This window comes from Dermochelys coriacea, chromosome 14 (assembly GCF_009764565.3).
Source record: "Dermochelys coriacea isolate rDerCor1 chromosome 14, rDerCor1.pri.v4, whole genome shotgun sequence".
In the NCBI taxonomy this organism is placed as follows: Eukaryota; Metazoa; Chordata; order Testudines; family Dermochelyidae; genus Dermochelys; species Dermochelys coriacea.
The window spans coordinates 2470351-2490935 of NC_050081.1; the positions used below are offsets into that span (position 1 = coordinate 2470351).

The following is a 20585-nucleotide window of genomic DNA, read 5'->3' on the forward strand; positions in this document are numbered from 1 at the left end:
GACTGAGGTGAGGCTGACCGGCCTGTAGTTCCCAGGATCCTCCTTCTTCCCTTTTTTAAAGATGGGCACTACATTAGCCTTTTTCCAGTCATCCGGGACTTCCCCCGTTCGCCACGAGTTTTCAAAGATAATGGCCAAGGGCTCTGCAATCACAGCCGCCAATTCCTTCAGCACTCTCGGATGCAATTCGTCCGGCCCCATGGACTTGTGCACGTCCAGCTTTTCTAAATAGTCCCTAACCACCTCTATCTCTACAGAGGGCTGGCCATCTCTTCCCCATTTGTGTTGCCCAGCACAGCAGTCTGGGAGCTGACCTTGTTAGTGAAAACAGAGGCAAAAAAAGCATTGAGTACATTAGCTTTTTCCACATCCTCTGTCACTAGCTTGCCTCCCTCATTCAGTAAGGGGCCCACACTTTCCTTGGCTTTCTTCTTGTTGCCAACATACCTGAAGAAACCCTTCTTGTTACTCTTGACATCTCTTGCATCCATGCACCCAGAGCTCCCACAATCAGGGCGTGGATCTGGACTTCGTAGCCCTGGGCTCTCAGGGTGTCAGCCAATGGGGTGTACTTCAACGCCTTGTGGAATGCTGGTGACCTGTTTTCAATACTTCAGTAATAGATGCTACAGAAAATCCTAAGCATATATTGGGTAACTTAGAACTGAAGCCTACTCCCTATGTCTATACTCTTAGGTACAAAATAATTAAGGAGCACTTGTGGCACCTTAGAGACTAACAAATTTATTTGAGCATAAGCTTTCGTGAGCTACTGCTCACAGTGAGCTGTAGCTCACGAAAGCTTATGCTCAAATAAATTTGTTAGTCTTTAAGGTGCCACAAGTACTCCTTTTCTTTTTGCGAATACAGACTAACATGGCTGCTCCTCTGGGAAAAAAAATAAAATAAAATTTCCCCTGTTGAATTTCAGGGCAAGCAGCCCACAGGTGGCAGGTGAGAGAAAAACACAAAACTGGCAATGGTGTGTAGATTGGCTTTGGGTAGAGCTGTATGCTAAGATAATATGCTTGGCTCCTTATCGCAAATGTTTTGATGGCTTGTGTCCTTTGCCAGATTAACTGTACCATCTCACCTCTCCTTGTCTTTCTGAGCATACCTCCTCAGAGATCTCTAGCCATCACCTATCTTGGGGTAGAATCATGTGATTCTCCCACTCTGACTGATCTATAGCCCCTGTGATCAACTATGATTACCTTTTGGAAGAACTGGCTTTTCATTTCCATTTGAGAGTAATGACAATGGTAGCCAGTAACTAAACAGGCAAAGCAAAAGTATTATTTATTTAGACCAAAAGCATTTAAGAGAAAACAGATTTTATAAAATAAATAAAAATAAACCAATCTCTATGCATACTTGCCCGCTACTAAGGCTTGCCTTCCCCTGTACCTTCTTTGGGGGAAGGTCCAACTACTAGAGACTTGCTATTTTTCAGCCTGTCTCGCTGCATTTAAGAAGGGCTCTTGAGAAGTGCTTTTTAACTTAGTGTTTTTTTCGATCTCTGAGCTCCTAGCCTGGCAAAATAAGGTGAGCATCTTCAATGGAGACAGGATATAGGATTCTCTAAGCTAATAGTTCTTATCTGGGGAACTGTTGTGTTGCCTTCCTGTTTGTTCTTCCAACAGCCCCCAATTAATTAACACAATTTAGGCATATAGAAAAGGAGTACTTGTGGCACCTTAGAGACTAACAAATTTATTAGAGCATAAGCTTTCGTGAGCTACAGCTCACTTCATCGGATGATGAAGTGAGCTGTAGCTCACAAAACCTTTGCTCTAATAAATTTGTTAGTCTCTAAGGTGCCACAAGTACTCCTTTTCTTTTTGCGAATACAGACTAACACGGCTGCTACTCTGAAACCTATAGGCATATAATAAGCATTCTACTACCTCAATATACAATAACTTCACCTCTCTATAAGGGCACATACAGTGTTCATAAAATAAAAAGTAGATTATTATATAGCAATTCCTCATCCATCGTAGCTAGCACAAATAATTAACTACGTTTCTTAATCTGAATAGGCAGGTCACTTGTGCTGGGAAGTGCTGTATTCTGTGTGTTAAGTAACTCATGCTAGTAAAGTTGAATCTTGGGATGAGGGACTGAAGGCTGCCCTGTGTGGCTTATTTTACTTAAGTTATACAGCTGGTAATCTAAATATGCAGTGTTTTTTAAAGCCAGTTGTGTCATCTTTTCTCTGCATGGTAATATTGATTTCAGGGGAAGGATGTATCACTGTGTACAGTGGGGTCAGATTATTTTAACTGATCAATAACCCAATTTTAAACTTTTCCTGAGAGACTGGAGATGCCCACGGGAATCTGTATTTAAATATATGGCAAGAGTCATGTAGATAATTGTGCACGTTACTCTGTTTGTTTCAAGGTATGGATGAGTATAGCCTCTGGGGAGGAACATGGTAAAGTTCATTAGAAGTGATCTCTGGCTTCATGACAAAAATTCTTCCTGATAAACTGTCAACAGTATCTCTTCCTGGTTTAAAAACCAGAAGATGAAGTTTTTGGAACTGGCACATACTTACCCTTAGCTGGCAGTTTCAAGGACTCAGTGAGGAGACTGAACTACCATCTCACCCCTCCAGGTCAGGGCTGATTCACATGATGGAAAGATTGCACTGCTGTTATTGGCATTGTATCTGTTCTGTAGATGAATAAAAGGCTTCAGGCTCCAAGTCTGTCAGTCCAATACCTTTGTATTAGTGCACAATTCATTATAAAGGAAGAGATGAAATTTTAAAAGAATGTTTTCTGAGGATTATTTAGACAGGCAACATAAGCCCTTTTCTCAAAGTCTTGAATTTCTGAAATCAGCCTGAGGGATGCATTCAAACTCATACCTACTAGTAGTCTAGTCTTGGAAAGCTTTCAAACATGGTTTAAATGAATTTATTCTTGTTCCACACCGAGGGAAAACCTGCAGTAGTTTGAACTCTCTTAGTAAAATCTGTTTCCTTAACATTATCTTGTTGGTAGGACAGTCGTAAGCATTCCTCTCTTCCTACCACAACCACATCTTATTTTTCAAGGAATAATGCCAATAAAGACACTGAGAAGTCTCAGTGTAGCTTCCAATTGTATTGTAACTCATTCTATCACCTTTTAGCACTGACCTAAAATATTTGAGTTCTTTTGGCGTCACCTTGTGGATAAGTGATTTTGCGTTACCCTATCACATTTCTTTTGCTTCAGCATTTCTCAACTCATTCAACCCTTGGACTTTCAAAAATAACTTGTTGACTTGTTCCCTCTCTTCAGCCTAAGGCCTTTCATGGTGCGTTTACTCCCTCTAACTGTGTCTGTACTGTGCCATTTCTTATCTCTTCGGGTTGAGTGAGAATCACTTCAGAGAATGCTCTTACTTGTTCACTGTTGATCTCTTTAACATCTCTTGCTGGTTAGATACTTTCAAATTCAGATAAATCCATCGTAAGTGCTTCTCTTACATAGCGTTATTCAGGAATGCCTACATGTTTGGATACACTCTTATTCTGAAAGAATGTTTTCTTCTGGTTTAGTTTTGGATTATGCAAACTGGATTAAACTAAACTGTCCTCACATGGAGTTATTTAGGAATAGCTAATATGATTTAAATTCACACCGTATCTTATTCTGAATTAAGTTGTAGACAAGCCCTTAGCAATAATCATGCTCTGTGTTAACATATATGCATTTAACATTTGAATTATATTTTATCATCCTTAATGTTTGTACAGAAGGCCTCTATATTTTGGAATACTGGATTTTTACATTAGTCCAAATAAACATAAATGTGGAATATTCTGTAAACATGTTTTGGTACAGAGTATTACATGGTTCCTCGAACTGAGCACACAGGATAAAAAGAAATGCTGCTGTTTTACTTCATTCGCTCAGACTTGCATTGTTTTGGCAGTCATTAGTAACCAATGAGGATGCAGTTTAATTTTTGTTGCTAAAAATGAAAAGAATGGACTCCTTGCCACACCAAAACAAATTCGCTCAGCAGGAGTTGTATATTTGCTATGTTTTGTTCACTTAAATCCCACTAACCAGCCACCTGAAATGAAAACTATGTTTTGAAAGAGGTGAAGGTAAATATAATTATTTTCACTTCCAAAATAGTGGGATGTTTCTGAATATAGTCATGTGAAATTATTTTGCTTCCCCAGGCTAGAGTTTACTAACACATGACATGAAAACTGAAGCGTTAGTAAATGTTTTAGCAATGAAACTAATTCTATTCTATGGGTGCTTGTTTTTCATTAAAAACTTTCTATTAATTCAGCCCTTGAGCTCTGCCAGTGATACCAGCCTTGATTATGCTTTCACCTGTTTCCACAGCAAACATCTTCATGCTGTCTTTCCAAGCTGCACCTATTCCTGGAATGCCCTCCCTGCTCTGCTCTGCTAAGCCACCACACTTGCATTTAAATGACACTTCAAAACTCACCTATTCAGTGACATCTGTGAGAGTGGAGTGAGTTACATGGACTCATGTATTTGTGCGCTCTGATATTTAAATGATTTATTTAAAATATGCACAGAACCTCCCAGGTATGTACATGCCTGAAGCCAGTAACCAGATTATCATGTAGTTGTAGGTGTAACGTTCACTCTTCCTTGCCTCATCCTCAACTTGCTGTTTATCTTTGCACATTGTCACATTTTTTAAATTCAGATTGCAAGCTTCTTGAGGTGGAGACTTTTATGTCTCTGCTGTGCCCAGTACAACGTTGGGTGCTATCAAATAATAAACAATGTGAGTTGTAGTCCAAGGAATAGCTCCTTTAAGACAATTCCGGCCACTGCACTGAATATTGTGCTGAGCAGAAGTACGAAGGAGTGCAAACCTGTCAACTATAAATAATCTTATAGGTATATTATCTTGTGGTTTCCCTTCTGCATCCAGATTCCTACCCTTGTAGTTGCATGTCAATTGAATCCCAGGTATGATCAAATTGGTTAGGTTAGTGTGGGTCAATTCTGAACCTATACTAATTTCATTAAAAAGAAAAGGAGTACTTGTGGCACCTTAGAGACTAACAAATTTATTTGAACATAAGCTTTCGTAAGCTACAGCTCACTTAATAGAATGCATCCGATGAAGTGAGCTGTAGCTCACGAAAGCTTATGCTCAAATAAATTTGTTAGTCTCTAAGGTGCCACAAGTACTCCTTTTCTTTTTGCGAATACAGACTAACACGGCTGCTACTCTGAAACTAATTTCATTGTAAAGGATTTGTTCCCAGTACAAATATATAAACAATCTGTAAATATTTTATCTGTTTCTCAAATTCAGGTAGCAGCTTTAGATCCAGGCTTTCTTTCAATAATTAGATTATTGATCCCTTTTAACTATATTGTATTAAATAAACTGCACATGCGTGGGCAGGGTCTGGTGTTTTAATACCTTTTCCATTTAGACATACATTCAAATCTGACCCAAGTCACAACACAGTCACTAGAGGGCATATATCAAGGCCACGTGATATCACTCTGTATACAGAAAAGGCCTACATCTAGAATAGCAGAGTTGTTTGCAAATCAGGATTATATTTCAGGACTGTTGCTATGGGGATACACTCTGACCAGTAAGGCACTGTTATTGCATGCATGCCCTGTAACCCTGGATGCTTCTGTGGTGTGGATCTTTTGCTCAGAACCCTGACACCAGCGGCATGTTCACAGCACAAGGGCCTCACCCTGGCTTCCATCAACCTGATTACTCCTTGCGGGGTGCACCAACAGCCTTTCCAGTCCCGAGTCTCCCCAAAACCATCTCTGGCAGTGTCTAGTCCCTTTCACTGGGCACTCACAGAAGTTAAGTTTGCTGCCTCCAAAGAGAGAGGGTACACATCAGCCTGTTAGGTTTGCTGAAGATTCATGCTTACTCCAATATAACAGCACTGAAATGGTTTGTAGAAAACTAAGAATACATTTATTAAAGAACATAGATTTAAGTGACTTCAAACAGTGAAAGAGATGCGTGAGGATTATAAACGAAATAAAAATAACATGCTTTCTAGTTTCTAAAACTCAGATCTAGCAAGAGATAGCTTTGCCTAACATAGTTTCTTCCACAAAAAGAAAAGGAGGATTTGTGGCACCTTAGAGACTAACAAATTTATTTGAGCATAAGCTACCAACTTGTTTGCATTCTCCAGCATGGCTCACTGCTCCAGCCAGAATCCTATCCTCACAGAATCAAAGAGCTGGTTTCTTTGTTCCCTCAGGAGATGGATACCCTCAAGTATTCCAGCAGGTTCTTATATCCTCAAAGTTTATCTTTGTTTTCAAAGTCAGGAAGCCCTTCTGAGCTCAGCTTTCTGTGTCCACCAAGTTGTGGACACCATGTTAATTTTTGCAGTCTCCTGTGATTTTGCAATGCAAACGATTTTTCTGTGATCTCTGATGCAAATGAATAGTCCATTGTTCTTGGCCACACCTGGCTTGATTTGTGATTGAGCTGAAGAGGTGTTGGCCATTCTCCTCTTGAAAAAAACTATTTTGTCTCCTTGGTCTGTTTATGTACTCCAAAACATAATATCAAAGAATATTCATAATTTCACAAACAGCGTTGTTATATATATTTCAAAGTGATATTCATGACCAGCATGCTGTTAGTTTTCAAATGATATATTACGATGGTTCCTAAACTGTGGGTCGGGACCCCAAAGTGGTCTGGGTCTGAAGCCCTTGAGCTTCAGCTTTGGCCCCCTGCCCAGAGCGGTGGGGCTCAGGCTTTGTCCCCCCCTCCTGGGGCAGTGGGGCTTGTGTGTGCTCAGGCTTCAGTCCCCCCTCCAGAGGTCGTGAAGTCATTTTTGTTGTCAGAACGGGGCCGCGGTGCACTGAAGTTTGAGAACCCCTGGATTACAAGATACCTTTTAAATAAACATAATGACAACAGTGTTTGTGAGGTGTATTGAGCTGGTCAGGCCAGCTGAGTTTTATTGTTCCATACCAGGGGCCCCTTGGGGCCACAGGAACTAAAATAGTAGTATGTAAAGTCTTGGAAAAAAATTTGAAGGAGAAGTTAAGGACATTGAGGTCAATGGTAAATGGGACAAAATACAACATGGTTTTACAAAAGGTAGATCGTGCCAGACCAACCTGATCTCCTTCTTTGAGAAAGTAACAGATTTTTTTAGACAAAGGAAACGCAGTGGATCTAATTTACATAGATTTCAGTAAAGTGTTTGATATGGTGCCACATGGGGAATTATTAGTTAAATTGGAAAAGATGGGGATCAGTATGAAAATTGAAAGGTGGATAAAGAATTTATTTAATATTTAATCTTTTTATTACTGACCTTGGCACAAAAAGTGGGAGTGTGCTAATAAAGTTTGCGGATGATACAAAGCTGGGATGTATTGAATTTTCCTCCAAGGCAGATTGGAAGAGGCCCTGGAGGTTTTTCGTCTTCCTCTGTAGCATGGGGCACTTGCTGGAGGATTCTCTGCACCTTGAAGTCTTTAAACTATGATTTGAGGACTTCAGTAGCTCAGACATAGGTGAGAGGTTTATGGCAGGAGTGGGTGGGTGAGATTCTGTGGCCTGCATTGTGCAGGAGGTCAGACTAGATGATCGTAATGGTCCCTTCTGACCTTAATATCTATGAGTAGGGGTCACTGCAGATCAGTATAGAGCTTCACTGGCAGAGTTGAAAATGGCTGGTTTAGTCATGTGTAATGCAGTGGTCCCCAAACTGTGGGGCATGCCCCCTCTAGGGGGCACAGAGGAATGTTTGGGGGGTGCAGTGAGGACTGGGCCAGCCCCCAGGGGGGGTGGGGAGGGAGTGCCGCCCATCCCTGCTCTGCCCCCAGCTCTGCTCTGGCCCCTCCCCTGGTCCCAGCTGTAGTTCGGGCCCCTACTGCAGCTCTGCTCCCAGCCCCTGCTCCCAACCGCAGTTCCCACGGGGGGCACAGACAGGTTCCATTATGAGTAAGGTTGGGCACGATGAAAAAAGTTTGGGGACCACTGGCATAATGCTATTCTAGATCCAGAGCTCTGTGTTAATTTTCATCAGTTTACCCTCTGGTTTTTGCCAAAGCAAAATTTGTAATAAATTTCATTGCTTTTTTTGATTGGAACACCAGACAGAGTACAGTAAAAGGAATCTAAGATGTTCTGTGCAAAGTTCTTTAGTCTATCTTGTGTTTAATTGTTTTCTGATCCTAGAAGGAAACTAGGAATAGGCCAGTGCTTTTTAATTTTGTCTGCTTTGAGGGGTCAGGAGCCTTATACTTCTTGTGACATATGTACTCTTTGTTCATCTCCCTTAAAAATTATATGGAGATACAGATCTATATGGTCCAGAAAGTAGAAGGCTCTTTTTTAAGGGGGATAAAGAAAGTGGATTTTAGGAAGACTCTTCAATGTGAGTGTTTGCTTGGGACATTGAGGGAAAGGTCCAAATTCTCCTTTTAAAACAAGCTGTTGTGATCAACAGACTTCATAACTAATATCTTCCAAAATATTTCATCTGAGTTACATTAAATAGCAAAAACAACGAGAGTCCTTGTGGCACCTTGGAGACTAACAAATTTATTTGGGCATAAGCTTTCGTGGGCTAATACCCACTTCATCAGAAGCCTTTTGTTTCTTCAGAATTCTCATATCTACCTGTGATTTCCAACTGCTTGGTAAAGGTAGTTGAAGTGTGGAAATTCCTTACTTCAGGAGTATACCAGGCTGTTGGTCCTTTGGCTGGTTAAATATTGATAACTGACATTTATCTCTGTCACATCATGCAGATACTGTTCAGCAGGTGTGGGGAATTGGAGCAAGTCTTGTTTCAATTCCATTACCTTCTCAACAACTCTTAAAATGCCCATTTGTACCTTTTTCTTTTCTCCCCCCAACCCTATGTAGCTTAACTCAGATTGTACCACACTACTTGCCCCCATGTCACCTCCAACCCACTTTCCCCAACATCCGGGTTCTTACCACCGCCAGCTGCCTCCAACACCTGTAGCTTTACCACTTAGCCCTGACAACTACGACCCTTACCCACTGCACTCGGCCCCCATCACCATGCAGTATAGCTATCCTGAAGTGCAGCACTCATTGCACAGCACTCCAGACAGGAAGGCTGAGTATGAGAACAGGACATACGCAAACCTGTGATTGTACCATGCCCCACCCCACCCCCTTGCCCTTTCTGTTTTGTAAGCAGTTGTTTCTTTTCAATAAATAAATTCTCTTTTCATAAATGGATTTTTTGGCTTTGAAAACATTCTTGATTATTGCATAAAGTAAAAGATACCTTAGCCAGGAAAGAAACAGGCACTGCAAGTCAGCATAGCAAATACAGATTCCTACTAACATTGGAAGCGCTGCACTGCACTCCCATGCAGGGCACCAGATATTACTGGTGGCTTTCAGCCTCAAATTGCTCCCTCAAGGCATCCCTAATCCATGCAGCCCTGCTCTGGCCCCCTCTAATAGCCCTGCTCTCTGGCTGTTCAAATTCAGCCTCCAGATGTTGAACCTCTGAGTTCCATGCCTGAGTGAATCGTTCACCCTTCCCTTCACAAATGTTATGGAGGGTACAGAACACGGATATAACTGCAGGGATGCTGTCATTGGCCAGATCCAGCTTCCCATACAGAGAGGGCCAGCAGCCCTTTAAACAGCCAAAAGCGCACTCCACAGTCATTCTGCACCGGCTCAGCCTTTTGAACCGCTCCTTCCTGCTGTCAAGGCTCCCTGTGAAGGGTTTCATGAGCCACTGCATTAAAGAGTAAGTGAGGTCTCCAAGGATGACAATGGGCATTTCGACTTCCCCTACGGTGATCTTCTGGTCTGGGGAAAAAAGTCCCGGCTTGCAGCTTCCTGAACAGGCCAGTGTTCTGAAAGATGTATCATGCACCATGCACCTTTCCAGGCCAGCCTGCATTAATGTCAATGAAACACCCACGGGTGATCCACAAGTGCCTGGAGAACCATAGAGAAATACCCTTTCCGATTAACGTACTTGGAGGCTAGGTGGGCTGGTGCCAGAATTGGAATATGTGTGCCATCTATTGCCCCTCTGCAGTTAGGGAAACCCATTTGTGCAAAGCCATCCACAATGTCGTGCACGTTACCCAGAGTCACGGTTGTTCTGAGCAGGATGCGATTAATGGCCCTGCAAACTTGCGTCAATACGATTCCAACGGTCGACTTTCCTACTCCAAACTGGTTAGCGACCGATTGGTAGTTGTCAGGAGTTGCCAGCTTTCAGATTGCAATAGCCACCTGCTTCTCCACTGTCGGGCAGCTCTCAATCTTGTGTCCTTGTGCCTCAGGGTGTGGGCGAGCTCTTCACACAGTCCCATGAAAGTGGCTTTTCTCATCCAAAAGTTCTGCAGCCACTGCTCATCATCCCAGACTTGCATGACGATGTGATCCCACCACTCAATGCTTGTTTCCTGAGCCCAAAAGTGGCGTTCCATGGTGGTGAGCATGTCCATGAACGCCATAAGCAAACTTGTCATATGCGTTACTCAAGTCGATATCATCGTTGGAGCCCTCACTGTCACTTTGGATCATAAGGAATAACTTGACGGCCATATGTGACGTGCTGGCGAGACTTATCAGCATACTCCTGAGCAGTTCGGGCTCCATTCTCGCAGACTGAAAGAGAAGTCAGAGTGCTCAGTACAAAAAATGTTGAAAGATGGTGCCAAATGTGGACGGAAGCACAGAGATTGCTGGGATGTGAACTGCTGCATCATAGGGTGTTAGGACAGAACCCAGAATGCCCCGGCCCCTCCACCCCCTTCCCACAAGCTGCAATGCCAGAATGGTAAGAGGTGCTCTGTGGCTGTCCATAATGCATTGCTCCCAATGCCGCTGCAAGCGCCGCAAATGTCGCCACGCCAGTGCGCTTGCATCTGTTAGTGTGGACAGACTGCAGCACTTTCCCTACTGCACTCTCCGAAGGCAGGTTTAACTCAAAGCGCTCTACATCTGCAAGTGTAGCCATGCCCTTCAATTGTACGGTCTTCGGGGGTAGGGACTGCCTATTTGTTCTATGTATGTACAGCACTTTCCACAATGGAGTCCTGGTCCATGACTGGGGCTCCTTGGCACTAGGATAACTCAAGTAGTAATAATTAATAAAATAGTCTACTGTAATTAATGTATTATTCGGTTTCTCATTTAGTTCATAGAAAAATCAAGTTTTTAATTTAAATTAAGTTGCTTGGGAATTTCCAGACTGCTGTATGGGAGTGCCACAGAATTAAAGAACCTTGCTGCAGAAATTAGGTATAGCTTGATTTGTGAAGAATGCAAGACCTTACTTAAAACTCTGCAGGGATCTTCACCTCTTACACAACTTCAGATGCTTCTGCTATCCTGATCTGTAGCATATGAAATACAGAACTCTAGACTGAATACTTGATTTTTAGCTAACTATTTGGTATGGGGAGGGGAATGATTTTCAATTTCTGCTTTAAAATGTGGTGTTAATGTTGAGATTCTATTGAGGTTTTGGAACTTAAACAGTCTCCTGCATTTCAGTTTGCTTTGAAATGGAATCTCAAGCTAATCAGTTAGAGTAAATAAGGCCTGATCATAGATGGTGATGTACAGTTCTCAGTGTGTGTGTGTGTGTGTGTGTGTGTGTGGATATTATAGTGTGGTAATATTGCATAAATAAGCAAAACTTGTAGCTGTGATTACATAAATAGAAACATCAAAAGATCATCCAGATCAGGACTCCCCAAGGTTATTGCTCTTGAGTAATTAAGGTGATAGAAAATCATATTCATGTAGTAAAGCCAACTGACATCACTTTCAGCAATTTCATACTTGTTCATCAGTGCATGTCAGCTGGCCATTTTGACAGCTCTAAGGCTACAATTGTGGCATCAGCTAGGAATGACAGATATAGCTGGATAGCATTTGGAAAGGAATGGAAATTCAGATTGTCCTGTCTGATAGCTGTGACAAGAGGCAAAGGCTTCTTGCCAAGGGCTAAAGAAAATTATTCCAATGAATATTATAAAAGAGGGAAACTGTACCAGTGCCCAATAATGGCAATAGAAAATTGTTATCTCTTGTTAACAACTAGTGTAAGTTAAGAGAGGCCAGCATGGTCTTCAGGTGCTGTGGCCCAATCAGTGGCCCAATAACTTTAAAAAAAAAATTAGTGACTCTTTATTTTAAAAATAATATAAACTACTATCTGAATAGTGGGTACTGACCTAAAGCCTGATAGAAACTTTTCAGATAATTGCTTTTAGTGTAAGGGAGTGTTGCCACCTTGTCTAGCATCCTGAAGGTATGTTTTGGGCAAAAGTAATGTGGTGGAAAATAACTAAGAAAGAAAATGACGACAGAGGAAAATGCAGCATGGAGAGGGATGAAAAACACCTGTGTAGGGACAAACTAACTCTAAAGATCTGGAAGAGACAAGAAGGAAATAGGTTTAAAAGCTAAAAAAAAATATTAAAAAACAAAACCATGAGTTAAAGAAAGGTACACCTTCCCAGTCAGAAGATGAGGTAAAATTCTAGGATCAATGAACGGTCCTAGACAGCAGGTTAATTATTATGTCAGTGTTGTTCAAAGATTTAATGCACTCTCCCAGTACCTGGAAAAAACGATTGCCCATGGGTTAGTGCATAGTGATGCATTTCAGTCCACTTAATCTTAAAACCAAGGTACTGTATTATGATTTTATATATCAATGCCCTTGGCAAACCTTTTTGAGAAGCGGCTATTGGCTGTGAATTTGTAAGATGCAAATTTGTAGGCTATAAAGTTGATACAGTTGTGAAGCAAGCGCGCTGGGCAGACTGTGGGAACAAAGATGTGTGTTGCTTTGTTTCTCAGAGCTGTGAAACCTGAAATGTAAATAGTTAAATGCAAAACAAAATAGATTCTGCAAAACGGTATAATGAATGAGTAGTTGTGGCTTTTGATTAGCAGTGTGGACCTGTACCCTGAAATGTTCTAATGTCTTTAGTATTATATGTAGAGATGAATGAAGAGACCTTATGGGGGAAGCATGGGAGGTATCACCCTACCTCCGGTAGGCTCACCATTGAATTTAATTGTCTGCCTACTTTAGAAGGTAGCTTGTAGGAAGTTTTAAAGCCCGTGACTTTAGCTCTTGAGTATCTCCAGTGAGTTCATACAGACTTTTCAGCAAGTTCTTCCTGTGCCCACAACACATCAGTAATATGCCAATGATATCTTTCTTTCCACTAATAACAAAGCCGTACTTGCATATGGTGTTCACGTACAACTTTGTGTTTAACAGCTAAGTGACCAACGGTGTAGGTGTCCGCATGTGATGTTATCTGATAAAATATGACCATGTAGATCATTGTTTGCTACCAATGTTATATAATTGCAACAAATCTTGTACAAAATATGTCAAGTAAGGTGTCTATAGAAAGGTTATGATTTGCTGAATATGATTATGCTATTTGTATGCATGTATCGTTTTTGTATCTGAAGTTATGAATATTAACTATGGACCTGTATTTCAAATGTAACACCCACATGGTATTCAGCCTGCACATCTTGAAGGGACTAGTTAAATGGCTCATCATCGAACACTTAATTCACAATGAGCCATGGAAAATACCTATCTACACTTAATGGACTTTCCTGTGATGGCCTCTACTATGACTAAACGAAATCATGTATGGACATGTGACTTGCCCATGTGACTCCAACTACCATCTTGTTACCTGTAATTTTCCCCAGAGAGAACAATGGGTTTCCCTTCACTTGACAGAAGCTGTAAAAGGCCCTGGAAACATCTCTATTTTGCCTCTTTCCTGCTCAAACCTCTGGACTATGAACTTATGCTAATGGAAGCATTCTAACCAATGCTCCCATTTAGAAGCAACCAGAGACTTAACAAGCTAGCAGTTTATTCCATCATTGCTACAAGCCTGTTCTAAGAACTTTGCAATTGTTGTATGTGTTTGATTCCTTTAACCAATTTTATCTATCTACCTACCTACAGATTTTAGATACTAAAGGATTGGCAACAGCGTGATTATTGGGTAAGATCTGAGTTATATATATACACCTGGGTATGTGTCTTGTCCTTTGGGATAAGAAGAAATTGGTTTTAAATAACCACTCATCATTAGATATAGTGTCTGGGTGTTGAATCCAGGACTGGAATACCTAAGGAGACTGCTTTTCTGTCTTCTTGTTAGCCAGTGTGCTGAAACAGAAGTTTACTTTTGTTGCTGCTTTGGTGCATCTTGGGGGCGAATAAGCACCAGTTTTGGGGTGTCTACCCTATTTCTCAGCAGTTTGTCCTGAATTTGGTATTCTCAGTTGTGACCCACAGAGGCACGGTGACACCACATCCTGAGGAAAATGGTCTTTTAGTTCCCAAGGATAACCTGTTGTCATCAATCTCTTAAATGTTTATAGAGCTCCTCTCACTGAAGTTTTTATAGAAGATTTATACAGTTCTATTCATTAAAATTAACTCTGTTCCATGCAAACAGTAGCTTCTGTCACCCACTCAAAATTTGCTGTTTCTAATCTAATGGTTTGGCAAAGGAGATAGCATTCATCATGCAGAGTGCGGTTATGTCTTCTAGGCTACAGAACTATAGGTTGTGCTCTCCTCCTAATGTGTTTTGTTGCAGAGGGGGACTCTTCATTTCTATGTAAGTAAAAGAAAATAAACATGCGCTATGAAATATTTCAGTTTTACAGGATGAGCTTGAACAGAGAACACTTCAATTTCAGCCCTTCCATCATTCCCTAAATGGAGCTTTGTTCAGAGTTTAAAATATTCCTTCTTGAAGAACAAAATAAAATTGCAGGCAATAGATGCAACATTTCATAGAAAGATAGGGATGCTTGTGTCTTAAAACACAAAGCAATCAAAATGCAGGAGAGCATTTATTGAAAAGGAGACTTTAAGCTGCAGTTTCGTTAGATGAGTGATATGTATTTTTGGTCTGGATTCCTGTATCCTGATTTACTGTTTGTACAAGATTTGAGCTGTCACCAATACCGGACAACAGCTGTGCACAGTGTTTTAGAGAACTCACTTTGGCAATCTGACAGCTGGTAAAATAACTAAGAGTAAAAAATCAATCTGGTGTCTTCATATTCTTCTTTGTACACCAGTCCCCCACTCTCTTCCCTCTACAGACTTTGCAGCAGCAGTTCTGGAAAGAGAAATGGATGCAATTACTGTCTTATTATGAATGTTAACTCCCACATACTATCACCCCTGATCCTACCACCACCCTTCAATGAAATAGTAAAAAGCTGGACTTTCCTTGTAGTTGTTTGTTTTTCTGATTCTCCTCCACATCGCTGAAAAAGATCTTAAACGTTTATCAAAAACACAAAACAAATGGCTGATTATGTTTCTCATCATGGGTAAAACTAATAGATATTAGCTTTTTGTAATGTGCATCAGAACAAGCTGAGTGGATCGATGGCTAAAAGTCCTTGGCAGACAAGTAGGCGTTTATCTGCTCATTTACAGGCTCTGCTCCCTCTCCTGTCCCCTCCTCCTGCATCCCTGTGTTTTATAAATGTGTAAATGATATGTTTGTCTGTAGATCTGCAGGCATTTGTTTTAAAGTATGCATTCGTCTTCATGAATTGTGAGCTATATTTAATATTTATGCTGAAAGGACGTGAGGGATATTTCAATGAGTAATGCATCCGATGAAGTGAGCTGTAGCTCACGAAAGCTTATGCTCTAATAAATTTGTTAGTCTCTAAGGTGCCACAAGTACTCCTTTTCTTTTTTCAATGAGTAAGTTCTCCAAAAAAAAAAAAAAAAAAAAAAAAAAAAGTGGGAATTGAAAAATTACCCACTACTTGAGGGCTCTGGTTATAGTGTCTTGTAAAGGTGCCAACAGGCAGAGTATGATTTAAGATGCACATTTTGCAAATCAGCACCTTCATAATAATACTGTAAATGGGGAGAGAGAAGGAATAAGAAAGAAGCCAGTGCTGAGGCTGTCTTCCCTTGCCTTTGTCTATTGAGTGTGAAGAACAGCGAGTGTGACAGAACAAGGCCTCCATTCCTTAACCTCCTTGTTGTGTCTGCTGCTGGTCCCACACTCAGGAATGTGTCTTAAAGGGCTGAAACCAGGCACTGCAAGGCGTTCTTTTTTGCTTATTGGTTTGAAATGCTGAGAGTTAACTTGGTTTTAATAAAAAGAAAAGGAGTACTTGTGGCACCTTAGAGACTAACAAATTTATTAGAGCATAAGCTTTCGTGAGCTACAGCTCACTTCATCGGATGAAGCAGATAAATAAATTTATCGGATAAATAAATTTGTTAGTCTCTAAGGTGCCACAAATACTCCTTTTCTTTTTGCGAATACAGACTAACACGGCTGCTACTCTGAAACTTGGTTTTAATGTTTCTCAATTATCACAGTTCTGTTGAGCTGTCTGTTGTGTTGATTAAAGGTACAACAAACCTAAAATATTGTACTGGGAGTGGTTATGGAAGTCCTTTAATATATAAAAATTATTTAATTGTCTTCGTAGCTTGCAAAACTGTACTTAAGGTGCACAGTCTAAAGTAGAAAATGTTTTGTATCTGTTTAAGATTGTCCTATTCTTATATGCAGTACTTGTCTGCTGTAATATAGCAGCTTTAGTTCTTGAGGCCATTGTGATTCTGGATTTCTAGTCCCTTGGAAACATCTGTTCTGAGTGTCAGGGAGAGAGAGATTCTGACTTTCCAAAGGGCAACTAAAAGACATTTTCTTGTCACCAGGCTTTGGCTCAATTTACACCTTTTAGTTTAACAAGCAAGCCAACTTCCACGTGGAGGATTCGTTGAACTTGTTTGCTTAGATTTTATGGCCCTTGACACACAAGCATTGGAATCTGCATGGTTTTATACACTGGATTCATGTTTTTAAGGTGGTTGGCTTTGTTAAAGTCATGGTTACTTCTACTTCCCTCATCAAGTCGTTGAGTAAGAATGGTCTTTTAGCATTGATTTTTACTGACGTTATGCTCCAACTTGGGCTGAAATGCTCTGAGATTTTCATGTTTGTAACATTGTGTTAGTGTTGTGTTACAAAGTAACACGTTGTTAGGACTGAGCTGTAGTTGAGTTGTAGCACCCAAGGTTATAATAGGATCATCTAGAAGGAAAGTGAAAGCTGCTGCTCCTTTAGGTGTCTTTGGTTCCCATTTAACATTGCTGCATGATCATCAGGTTGCAGGTATCCAGCGTAGGGTTTGGGGTGCATGGTTTCTGTTGGAATGTGTTTGTCAGAAAAGATGTACTCTTTGGTGCAATCTGCTTCGTGTTCTGAGTTGTGGATGTCAGCCTATGACATATAATTTTAATATAAAAATCTTGAATAAAATTAATAATAAAGTCCTTAGCATAATTGGCACATTCAGTAAGCCTGAAGTGCATGGACTCTGTAGTAACCTGATAGCTGACGTTAATAATAGCTAAAAGTTAGGTAGCCAGCTCCATCAAACAATCCAGTATTATAGTAGATTAGAACTTTGACATGACATAGTTCAAAAAGTTTGTCTGAATTAATGGTGAATATCATTAACTGGTGCTGGCGGATAGTGCAGGCATTAGTTTATTTTTCCATAATTCATCAGGCTTATTTAACCTATTTTGGCATGTCCTGGACACTAGCTGACCTTTAAAGTGACTATATCTTAATTTAGCATTCTTCTAACAGTCTTTCATATGTGCAAAGGAGAGAGCTTATTTTGAGACCCAGTAGCATTTCTAACCTTGCAGAACTGCTTATGTGAATGAACTATTGTGATGGAGAAACCTACACAGTTTAAAGCTATTACTGAAATTGTTTATAGCTTCATTATATTTAGACCGGACTATTGCCACAATCCATTTCTATTTTTCTGACCTTTAATGGGAGGCATATTTTTTTCCTGGAGAAGCTTTCATATCTCAGAACACCTTTTTTACATTCTCATCTGTCAACACAGTTATAGTATAATACTTGGCCCCTACCCTGCCGTGCGTGCCGTACTTAGCCCTTTCCCTCTTCCTTTTATGCAAAATGTCTTTGGTACGTTGCTACAGATTTTTCAGTATGAAAGCTATTGAAAATGGCTCTTCCAGTGCGTTATATCTTTATGTAGAGAATACATGATGGGATATTGAAGTATAAAGATTTTATCATGAGTTTTAGGATATCTGCATTGCACGCAAGTGGCAATCCGAAGAGCAGTACAACCCAGCAAGAGTAATGGGTGGGGGAGAGAAGACAGTTTGCTCTCTCCTTTTCCTATATCTGCTGTGCCTCTGTGTTCCGTCCTGCTGAAACCACACCGGAGTTCCCCTTTCTTCCTAACCTGGAGGCAGCAATAATGGTCCAGCTGAGTGTTTGGGAGGGAGAAACTGCCCTCTTTCGGCCAGGATCTTCCTGGGTATCAGCAAACTTGCCCGCACTGGGCACCCCTTCACTCCTCCTGCTATCTCCACTCAGTGCCCAGCAATCCCCTATCCCAAAACAGCTATGGGTTCTTGCTGTGGCCTCAATCCATCAATCCTTTTATGTCTGAAAAGCATTTTGGTGGGTCCAGCAAGAAATGGCAGGAGGATTTTAGCTCTGAGGTGAAAAATGATTGAGACCCACTGTTTTAGATGTTACGGTTTTTTTTACTGGGGCTATTTTTGTATCTATCCACTAGTAAAGAGAAGTGCCTTTGTACCAAGAGTCCATCTATACAGAGCTCAGAAGGAAGGAAAAATAATTTTAAAAACATTTAAACAGTTACCTAAAATAGCTGTTCTACACAGATACTTTGGGCCTTTCAAGGCTAGAACCAATATCTAGCCCTGAAAGGTTGCAGAAATATCTGACCATAAATGTGTCAATAGTGCAAGACTGAATATTGTCAATTCTGAGCCCAAGATGATGTAATTTGTGGGGAAATTGTGAACAGGGAAACGAAAACAATGTTGGAGTAGGCTGATTTAAAATCAGTAAATAAAAGCAGATGTTTGAAGTTGTTAAGGCATTTGGAATGCCAGTAGCAATCCCTGGGTGAAATGGATCAGTGTTAAGGTGTGCACAGGACAGGTAAACTGTTCAAACAGTGGAGAGAAGAAAAGCGGCAGAAATGTTTTGCCATTCAGTTGTTTAGTGAGCGTTGTATGTAATGCATACTGTTTCCTGTGTATTGAAGTGTTTATGCTTCTATGCATCTCACATATGCATGTGACATAATTAATACTGTTCACTTATTTTTGGTGTCATCAGGCCCGGTACAAGCAGAGCCTCGATCCTACGGTGGATGAAGTTAAGAAACTATGTACATCACTGCGTCGAAATGCCAAGGAAGAGAGGGTCCTCTTTCACTACAATGGGCATGGTGTTCCCAGGCCAACAGTGAACGGGGAGATCTGGGTCTTCAACAAGGTGCGTCAGCTAGAAGCGTGGCTAAAAAGGAGCATGCACCGTGAAATCTGTTACTATTTGTAGGAGAGGAAATTAATCTTCAGGGATTAAAATGACTTCATGAATGTTTGGTTCCAGAACTGACATTTGTCCTCTTTCCTTGTCCACCCTCAAAGTTCTTTTGTCAGAACAGGCATTTTGTCCCTCTGCCCGAGAAGTGCTAAACACTTGCTCTCCCAGAGCCTTAGTTAATGCTGCTCTTCAAATAGTCAGAGGGGACATTTACAGAGTAATTAAAGGTGCCAATTATATCCAAGTCCCTCTACCTTCTCTCTCAAGTTGCACACCTAGCTCCTACAGATTTGGAGCAAAAGATGTAGCTCTTCTCAGATGCTTGGCTTCCCTACCTGTGTCATTGGCTTAGTTGTTAATCTCTCAAAATAGAGTTTATGTTGAGAGTGCCAATGAACCCTGAATAGCTATTGTTCATGCTATGCCAGTACAATGCATGAGAGACAATAAAATATTCTCAGTTCCCAGTTCTAAAGTACAGAGTATTCTGGTGCTAGTGAGTATAGAATAGTAGGCAACTCTTGCATTAAGGCCTTTGTCACTTTTACTGAGGACAGCAAGACTGGCACAAATGAGTATTTGTACAGCTGCTGGTATCGCATATTAATACAGAAACTGCTACTCTGTTACATTGGGGCTCATAATTATGGCTAATTAAGTTGAATGTACTTTGCCTCCCTTTTAATTCATGCATTTAGCACCTATGAAAGATAAATGATGGAGAACACAGTTTTATTCCAATGTTTATTTACTGTCTTGGTACAGTTGCAATAGAGACTTACTGTCAGTAGCTGAAAGTAGCATCCAGTGGAGGGAGAACTTGCTCCCATTTTTATATAACTTGCTTCTGTTTTAGTTTTTGATTTGTATTGTGCCAAGAACAACATTGCACCTGTGACAGGGTGGATCACAGAAACCCCCTTAGGGTTGTGAACTGATGTGCCAAGACTACTTCTGCCCCTGCTTTCCCTGCCAACTTGGGACTCCAGCACCCTATCTTGCTGAGCCAGACATGCCAGTCTGCTCCAACACAGACCCAGGGTCTGAACCACATGCTCCAAAGCTGCAGACTTAACTAAAAGCAATTTAAGAAGTGTTCCTGTTTTTTTACACTCAGATGCTCAATTCCCAATGGGG

The 20585-nt window shown here is 40.9% G+C and overlaps 1 protein-coding gene across 7 annotated transcripts in view; it reads left to right on the top strand.

Annotated features, from left to right (window-relative positions):
- RPTOR (regulatory associated protein of MTOR complex 1) overlaps positions 1 to 20585 on the top strand; it is a 323167-nt gene that overhangs the window by 87525 nt on the left and 215057 nt on the right. For 5 of the 7 annotated variants that reach the window (XM_043496352.1, XM_038371215.2, XM_043496351.1 and 2 more), the window contains exon 4: positions 19239 to 19397. The exons of the other annotated variants lie outside the window; for them this stretch is intronic. In XM_043496352.1, the coding sequence (XP_043352287.1) occupies positions 19239 to 19397 (159 nt within the window). The remainder of the gene's footprint in view (positions 1 to 19238; positions 19398 to 20585) is intronic. 7 annotated transcript variants of the gene reach the window in all.